We start from the raw sequence: 9,943 nt of genomic DNA on the forward strand, positions 1-9,943 counted from the left end.
TCTAAAGCAGTTGTTAAGAGAAAAATGTATAGCATTAAATGTCTGTATCGAAAAAGAAGAAAATTCACAAATAATGACCTCAGTTTTTACCGTAAGAAACTAGAAAATAAGAGCAAAGTAAGCTTAAGGAAGGAAATAATGAAAAGAACAGAAATTGGTGAAATAGGAAACAGAGAGATATAAAGAAAGTCAATAAAATTAAAAGCTGTTGCTCATTCAATGCGGTGTTAGCTCTCCAGGTAGCTGTTTCTTTGGCAAGTGGGGCCGGGCCCATACTGAAGCAACTATGTCTAAGGGACCTGCAGTTGGCATTGATCTTGGCACCACCTACTCCTGTGTGGGTGTTTTCTAGCACAGGAAAGTGGAAATAATTGCCAACGATCAGGGAAACCGAACCACCCCAAGTTATGTCGCCTTTACTGACACCGAACGATTGATCGGTGATGCTGCAAAGAATCAAGTTGCAATGAACCCCACCAACACAGTTTTTGATGCCAAACACCTGATTGGACGTAGATTCGACGATGCTGTTGTCCAATCTGATATGAAGCATTGGCCCTTCATGGTGGTGAATGATGCTGGCAGGCCCAAGATCCAAGTAGAATACAAGGGAGAGACCAAAAGTTTCTATCCAGAGGAGGTATCTTCTATGGTTTTGACAAAGATGAAGGAAATCGCAGAGGCTTACCTTGGGAAGCCTGTTACCAATGCTGTAGTCACAGTACCTGCCTATTTTAATGATTCTCAGCGTCAGGCTACCAAAGATGCTGGAACTATTGCTGGTCTTAATGTACTTCGAATCATCAATGAGCCAAACGCTGCTGCTATCGCTTAGGGCTTAGACAAAAAGGTTGGAGCCAAAAGGAATGTGCTGATCTTTGACTTGGGAGGTGGCACTTCTGATGTGTCAATCCTCACTATTGAATACGGTATCTTGGAGGTCAAATCTACTGCTGGAGACACCCACTTAGGTGGAGAAGACTTTGACAACCGAATGGTAAACCATTTTATTGCGGAGTTCAAGCGCAAACACAAGAAGGACATCAGCGAGAACAAGAGGGCGGTCCGTCGCATCCGTACCGCTTGCGAGCGCGCCAAGCGTGCATTTTCTTCCAGCACCCAGGCCAGTATTGAGATTGATTCTCTATACGAAGGAATCGACTTCTATACCTCTATTACTCGTGCCCGGTTTGAAGAATTAAACGCTGACCTGTTCCGTGGCACCCTGGACCCTGGAGAGAAAGCCCTTCGGGATGCCAAGCTAGACAAGTCTCAGATCCACGATATTGTCTCGGTGGGTGGCTCTACACGTATCCCCAAGATTCAGAAACTTCTACAAGACTTTTTCAATGGGAAGGAAATGAATAAGAGCATCAACCCTGCTGAGGCTGTCGCTTATGGTGCAGCTGTGCAGGCAGCCATCCTTTCTGGAGACAAATCTGAAAATGTTCAGGATTTGCTGCTGTTGGATGTCACTCCCCTTTCTCTTGGCATTGAAACCGCCGGTGGAGTCATGATTGTTCTCATCAAGCTCAATACTACCATTCCTACCAAACAGACCCAAACCTTCACTACCTACTCTGACAACCAGCCTGGTGTGCTCATTCAGGTTTATGAAGGTGAGTGTGCCATGACCAAGGATGACAACCTACTGGGCAAGTTGGAACTCACAGGCATACCTCCTGCCTCCCATGGTGTTCCTCAGATAGAAGTCACCTTTGATATTGATGCTAATGGCATTCTCAATGTCTCTGCTGTGGATAAGAGCACAGGAAAAGAGAACAAGATCACCATCACAAACGACAAAGGTTGCTTGAGCAAGGAAGACATTGAGCGCATGGTCCAGGAAGCTGAGAAGTACAAAGCTGAAGATGAGAAGCAGCGAGACAAGGTGTCCTCCAAGAATTCCCTTGAATCTTACGCATTCAACATGAAAGCAACTGTCGAAGATGAAAAGCTTCAGGGTAAAATCAACGATGAGTACAAACAGAAGATTCTGGACAAGTGTAATGAGATCATCAACTGGCTGGATAAGAACCAGACTGCAGAAAAAGAAGAATTCGAACATCAGCAGAAAGAGCTGGAGAAGGTCTGCAATCCCATCATCACGAAGCTGTACCAGAGTGCAGAAGGCATGCCTGGAGGAATGCCCGGAGGCTTCCCTGGTGGTGGAGCTCCCCCCTCTGGTGGTGCCTCCTCTGGGCCCACCATTGAAGAGGTTGATTAAGCCAACCTGAGAATAGGTCTAGCATTGTTCCACACAAAACATTTGAAGGACCCAAATTTGTAGCAAATTCCATGGCAGTGAAGTTGAGCTGCTATAGTTAATAAATTGGGCATTCTTGATACTTGAATATGGAATATGTGCACAAGGAAAGGAAATACAACATTGCACTTTGTAAGCACTGTATTGTTAAGTGGAAAATGCAATGTCTTAAATAAAACTGTATTTAAAATTGGCACCATAAAAAAAATTAAAAGCTGTTTCCTTGAAAAGATAAATAAAATTGTTAAGCTACTAGCTAGAATGATAAGAAAAATAGAGAAGACAAATTACAAACATTTGAAGTGAAATAAACACTATCACTACAGACCTCACAAACCTTAAAAGGAAAACAAGCTAATGTGTGAACAACTTTATGCCAATTAATTTGATAATTTGAGTGAATGGAAATATTCCTTGAAATACCCAAACTACCAAAGTTCACTCCAGGAGAGATAGGTCAAGTAATCCTGTATCTATTAAGGAAACTGAATTAGTATCTAAAAACTTTCTTCCCACAAGGAAAACTCCAGGCTTAGATGGCTTCACTTGTGAATTCAACCAAACATTTCAGGAAGAAATATACCAATTCTATTTGAATGCTTATGAAAAATAGAAAAGAACACTTCCCAACTCATTTTATGAGACCAGCATTATTGTGATTCCAATACTAGACAAAACATTTCAAGAAAAGACAACTTAAGACCAAAATATCATGTAAACATAGATGTAAATATCTTCAGCAAAACATTAGCTAATCAAATTTAGTAATATAAACAAAGGATAATACATTATAACCTAGTTGGATTATCCCAGGAATGTAGGCTTGGTTCAGGCTCAATAATTAATCAGTGTAACTCACCATATCAATAGACTAAAAAGGAAAATACATATGATCTTTTCACCAGATGCAGAAAAAATGACATTTAAACATCCATGAATGATAAAAATTTCCAGCAAACTAGGAATGCAAGGGAACTTTCTTAACCTGAAAAGTAGAGTCTATTAAATACTTAGAGCTATTATCATATCTAATGATGAAAGAGTAAGTAGTTTCTTGCTAAGGTCAAGAACCAGGCAAGGATATCCGCTCTAATCCATTTCTATTAACTAGCAAGTTCTAGACAGTGAAATAAGTCAAGAAAAAGAAATAATAGTAATGCAGACTGTCAACAGACATTCTTTGTCTTTATTCATAAATAACATGATCACTTAACCTAGAAAATCCCAATGAATTTACACAAAAAAACACAAAAACAAAAACAAAAAACAAAAAAAACGTAGTAATGCCAGTAAGTGAATTTAGCAAAATTGCAGGATATAAGATCAATATATAAAAATAAACTACATTTCTTATATATTAAAAGCAAACAATTGGAAATTGAAATAAAAAACATGCCATTTATCAAGCAACAAAACCATGAAATACTTAGGGATAAATCTAAATGTGTTTAATTTTCCCCTTTCATTTTCTAGCCTCAGTCCTATTCCCTCTCCTCCAAAGACACAAGTAGTAGCGCGTACAATATATGCCCTTCCAATACAGTCTCCTGATACTTATTTAGAAATGTGTGTATCCTTGACAAAATAAACAGTGATCTTTGTGTATATATACCATTTTTTATTGTAATTAGTATACTGTTGTGTCCTAACCACCCAATCCTGGCATTTCATGATCTGAGTTAGAATAAAACAGTGAGTTCTGACAATTCAAAATTTACAAAAACCACAAAAGAGGACATAATCCCAGAAGGTTTAAGAAATAACTGAGAATTGTTACATTAGAAGAAATGTACATATGTTATTTTGTTTCTAATATACCCTGGAAGGTATTTGTTTTATATTGAGCTATTTTGAAAAATTATTACTTTTATTATTGTATGAGAAGTGACTGATATACAATTTTGGCAACCTCCCCACCCCCTTTTAAAGTGAGAGCCTAACTTGGAGATAGTGTAGAAATAATTCAGAAACATTCCTATTATATATTTAGCAGGAGCTGCCACCTGGTGGCAAAAAATAAAATAACAAATCATCTGTCCTTTTTTTCTTTTAAAATGAAGAATTCATTATCAGTACTGGCTCCTTCTTTCTTCCTCTGATTTACTGGTCTTTCCTGCTTTTCCTTTGTTGCTGGTTTTCTTTAATTCCCAATTCTTTCACTTGTGCTTTTGAACAACATCATCCTCTTCACCTCCCTTAATCTATCTTCTAGTACTCCAATTTAAGATTTAACAATTTTATTTTATATTATTTAGAATGTAAATAGCCCTAAGTTTTGTGACATGTAAAACATTATTTATCTTAGATTTTAGTCTCTAAAGATTAGGAATATGCTTATTTAACTTGTTTTTTCTTTCATCTGTTAATTATTTTTTAAGTCTTAGTTTTAGCTTCAAAAAGTATTTGAGTGAATTCAACATAAAATCATGAACTTTTATCATTTCTCTTAATGGCTATGTTTTGCTGAGATTTAATTGCCATCATTAATTCTTCCTCAAAGTTTCTTTGTACTTGAGGCTTTTTTTTTTTTTTTTTTTTTTTTAATGTCTATAATTGGATCATAGTTAACTGGGAATCAGTGTGAGTCTCCCTTGACTGGCTTAAATATTCTAGTTTCAGTTGCTTTTATTTATTCTTGAAAGGGAATTTCTTGGGGCGCCTGGGTGGCTCAGTCAGTTAAGCGTCGGACTTCGGCTCAGGTCATGATCTCATGGTCCGTGAGTTCGAGCCCCGCGTTGGGCTCTGTGCTGACTGCTCAGAGCCTGGAGCCTGTTTCGGATTCTGTGTCTCCCTCTCTCTCTGCCCCTCCCCTGTTCACGCTCTGTCTCTCTCTGTCTCAAAAATAAACGTTAAAAAAAAAATTAAAACAAAAAAAAGAAAGGGAATATCTTAATTTTCAAAAAGGATAGCAACATTTGTTTAGGACATAAGAGAATTGTATTTTTAAATATTTAAAGTGTTGGCAGTATGAATTAGTCACTTTATGCTACGCTGGATAAAAAATTAAACCCCACATTTTAGTGGCTTAACACAATAAATGATTATTTTTCACTTACAACATGGTCCAATAGCAACTGAGACATCTTCCTTCTGGTAGATCCACCACCTGGAACCTCTACTATTCAAGGGTGCCACAGGAGGGAAAAAGAGGGCTAGAAAAAGGCAACTCAGACTTATCTGTCTTAACATGGATGTGACATTCATCAGTTCTACTTACATTTTATTGTTGAGAACTTGTTATATGATGCCACCCAAACTGTAAGCAAGGCTCTGAAATATGCAGAAGCATAGGCATAATTTGATGAGAATTAATAGTCTCTGTCTCATTGCTTTTATTGTTAATCTTTGATTTTTTCTTTCAGAAAATCGTGATATATGAAATAGAGGAAAAAGTTTCCAAACAAAAGAATTAGAGTCCTATCATAGAACTTCCAAAATTAGTCAAGTGAAATTTGGAACCAAATTAATGTATACATGAGGTTTATTTTTAATGTGTTAACTATACTCATGCTGATCAATTGATTTTAAAGGCCTTATGGAAATTTAAAATTATGACCACAAATTCTCTGCCATTCCTCTTTTCTAAAGGTGAAGACTAATTCGTCTCTCTGAGTGTGGGCTGGACTCACTTCTTATTAACAAAATATGGTGGAAATGATGATATGTGACTTTCAAGACTAGATCATAAAAAGCATCATGGCTTCTTCCTTGCTCTCTCTCTTGGGTCACTGGCTCTGGGGGAAGCCAGTTGACAGGTTTTGAGGATGCATTAAACAGCTCTATGTGCAGTGAGGAATTGAGGATTCCTGCCAATAGCCATATAGGTGAGCTATTGTGGAAGCGGATCTTCTAGTCTCAGTTAAGCCTTTGGATGACTGTAGCTCCAACAATTTATGGGAGCTTCTGAACCAAAGTCACCCAGGTAAGCTGCCCTGAAATTCCAAACCCACAAAACCTGTGAGATAATAGGTGTTTTTGTTTTAAGTCACTATGATTTGGGGTAATATGTTAGGCAGCAGTAAATAGCTAATTCAGCATGATGAGATAAAGTCTACTTTATTGGCTTATTAAAAATTTCCTAATGGAATGCTAAGTAAGAATGTTTTAATTAACACTTTAACACTTTCAGGTAAAACTTTGAGTACTCCATATGTATAGGTGAGGAAGAGGGAAATGGGAGTTGAGAACTGTTATTCAGCAATTTTATTGTCCTCTTACAATGTTATATTAACAAATAACCACATAACTCAGGAGAAAAACCAAGAGAAGTTACATGTTTTCATTGAAATATGTCAATAATACATAGAAATTGAATAACTACAGTATACTCTCAACATTAGAAAAGGATTCTAATTTTAAAACCACTCATAATAATGTTTAGTTTATGTTAATGAAAACACAGATTGCATAATCTTCCTGTATAATATAGAAGGAAATGTTTTGATAGATATTAGAAGTCAGACTTTGGTCATATTCCTATATACTGTCAAACACTTGCTGTAATAAGTCCAGTCTGATATTTGAGACCATATTGTCAGTTTTCTCTGTGTGGTAGTTCAACCTTGGTGATAAGAATTGTAAAAATAACCAAAACCACTATGCTGTTACAGTGAAAGTTTGTGGGGAAAAAAACAAATTTGCTTTTATTTTTTGTCATATTACCTTTCTTTTAGTGGTAAGTTCCAAGGCAAACTTTTAGCATATCCCTGAAGAGATTGTAAATATGGTCTGCACTGCATTAGTTTAAATATACTATTTATTTATTTATTTATTTATTTATTTATTTATATAATGTTTATTTATTTTTGAGACAGAGAGAGACAGAGCATGAGTGGGGGAGGGGTAGCGAGAGAGAGGGAGACACAGAATCCGAAGCAGGCTCCAGGCTCTGAGCTGTCACCACAGAGCCGGACATGGGGCTTGAACCCACGAGCCGTGAGATCATGACCTGAGCCCGAGTCAGATGCTTAACCAAGTAAGCCACCCAGGTGCCCCATAAATATGCTATTTATTCAGTAATAATATCATCATGGTCTCCCAAAGAATTAACCCTCTTGATTCTTCTGCCATTGGATCAATAAACTTAGGTTGATAACCAGGTTGATACCCTGACCTTTGGCATGCAGCTTATAATGAATTTTTTTTTAATTTTTTTTTTTTAACGTTTATTTATTTTTGAGACAGAGACAGAGCATGAGTGGGGGAGGGGCAGAGAGAGAGGGAGACACAGAATCTGAAACAGGCTCCAGGCTCTGAGCCATCAGCCCAGAGCCCCACGCGGGGCTCGAACTCACGGACCGTGAGATCGTGACCTGAGCTGAAGTCAGACGCCCAACCGACTGAGCCACCCAGGCGCCCCAGCTTATAATGAAATTTTATAAAATCATTGAGATATAATTCACATACCATAAAACTCACTCCTTAAAATGTACAATTCAGTAGTTAGCATATTCAAAAGATTGTGTAACCATTACTGTCAGTTGTTTTAATTCTAGAACATTTTCATCATCTCTAAAAGAAACTCAGTATTCATTAGTGGTTACTCCCAATTCTCTCCTCCCCTCAGCCCCTGGCAAACACTAATCCACTTTCTATCGCTGGACATTTCATATAAATGTTATTATACAATAATATGTGGTCCTCTGTATTTGGCTCATTTTACTTAAAGCATAATGTTTTCAGGGTTCATTCATGTTGTAGCATTTATTAGTACTTCATTCCTTTTTTTTTGGCTAAATAATATTCCATTGTATGGATATATATTTTGTTAAGTGATTCATCACCTGATGGATATTTGGGTTGTTTCCAGTTTTTGATTGCTATAATACTGCTGTGAACATTCATGTACAAGATTTTTGTGAATATATTTTCATTTCTCTCGGGTATATATGTGGGTCATATGGAAATTCTACGTTTAACTTTTTGAGAAACTACTAAACTGTTTTCCAAAGCAGCTACACAATTTTACATTCCCATCAACAATGTATGAGGGTTCCAATTTCTCTGCATCCTTGCCAAAATGTGTTATTGTCTATTACTGATTATAGTCATCCTTGTGAGTGTGAACTAGTATCTTGTGGGTTTTCATTTTTATTTTCTAACAACTAATGGTGTTGAGTATCATTTCAGGTACTTATTGTCCATTTGTATATTTTCTTTGGAGAAATGTCATAATAAAATTTTTTTTAAAACTTTCTCATGCCACCTATTAATCCAAGGCATTACTAGGTATAGGTATAAAAGTTTTACATATATTTTATGTATGAAATTGTAATTTGTAAATTACTCTATGTTAGCTGCATCTGCTTCTTTAGGACCAGTCTTGAGTAGGTGACATATAAAAATTAGCCATGTTAAAGTGTGTTTGGAGTGCTGTTTATCCAAATTTGTACTTCCCAGACTCCTAAATATGGAGGGGCAGGGACCACTTAATTCAAGAATCTGTAACAATACCTGATAGGGTCCTTAAGGTGTGGAATTAATGGTGAAAACAAAAAAGGTTAGTTGAAAATGAATACTGTTTAATGAGAACTATATTTAGTTTTCTATATTGTTGACTTAAGTGAGGTTATGTGCAACAACTGGTAATACCATACAGTGTGAATATTGATATAACTATTTAATTATATTGATTCATTGGTTATTCACCATGCTTTTAGAAAAAATTAAAAATAGATATTTTTCAATTATAAATTAAATAGACATTTACTGTAGAAAAATTTAAAACTATAAAATACAAAAGAGAAAAGAAAAACAACCAGTATTAACATATTGGTATGAATCCTTTTAGATGTGATATGCATGCATTTAAAAATTGTTTGCTTTGTTTTTTTAAACTAGTTAATGCATATGCATAGAACAAAATAAAAAGCTTCAAAATGGTACACAGTGAAATGTTAAGACTCTTTTCTCTGTGTCCCAGTTTCTCTACCTGGAAGAAACTTCTATTATCAGTGTTTGGTATAATCTTCCAGAGATATTACACAAACGTCCAAAACACACACACACACACACACACACACACACACACACACGTGTGTTCCTTTTCTGGTCCAATAAAGTTTCTTTTTCATTTTCCTTGTTCCACTTTTATCGACCTTATTCTTTGCTCATTGTTTTGCAGAGTTATCACTTTATGTATTTTCCAAACTCACTTTAAGTATTGAATTTTTATAAATGGTGTTTCTAAGAAAGTTTACTTCTACAATATGCTCTGTAAAAGTACTAGAAATTCCTATGCCACCATTTTGCTGATGTCATTGTCTCATCTAATAGTATTCTAACTTTATCATATTCAACCACAGAATTAGATTTCCAACCTATTTTTATCTCTTGCTGTTATTAAAAATTTCATATTTATTTCTGATTTCTTCAGCTAGACTATAAACTTTGTAAGAGTAAATACTAGGCCTTATAATTTGTATTTCTTATAGCATGCAATGTCTGTATTGCTTTGCAGATTGTAGATGTTTAGTAAGTGTTTATGGATTGAGTGATTCAACAGAAAAAGCACACATCCAAAATCTTGGTGAAAAAGCAAAACAAAACAAAGCAAAACAAAAATCTCAGTGCAGAAAGCAAATGCCAAGTAAAGTCACAGAATGCTTCCAAAGAATTCCCTTCTCTATGCAAATGTCTGGATAACATACAGGTAAGAACCATTAACCGTTGTTTTGA

At 36.0% G+C, this 9,943-nt stretch overlaps 1 protein-coding gene across 1 annotated transcript; it reads left to right on the plus strand.

Moving 5' to 3' along the window:
- The first annotated feature begins 271 nt into the window (after positions 1-271).
- Positions 272-2,465, plus strand: LOC122217945 (heat shock cognate 71 kDa protein-like). The gene is given in 1 exon segment (XM_042935676.1): positions 272-2,465. A coding segment is annotated over 1 exon segment (1,941 nt). The 5' UTR covers positions 272-286; the 3' UTR covers positions 2,228-2,465.
- The last annotated feature ends 7,478 nt before the right edge of the window (positions 2,466-9,943 follow it).

The sequence above is a fragment of the Panthera leo genome, chromosome B1, assembly GCF_018350215.1.
Source record: "Panthera leo isolate Ple1 chromosome B1, P.leo_Ple1_pat1.1, whole genome shotgun sequence".
NCBI lineage: Eukaryota > Metazoa > Chordata > Mammalia > Carnivora > Felidae > Panthera > Panthera leo.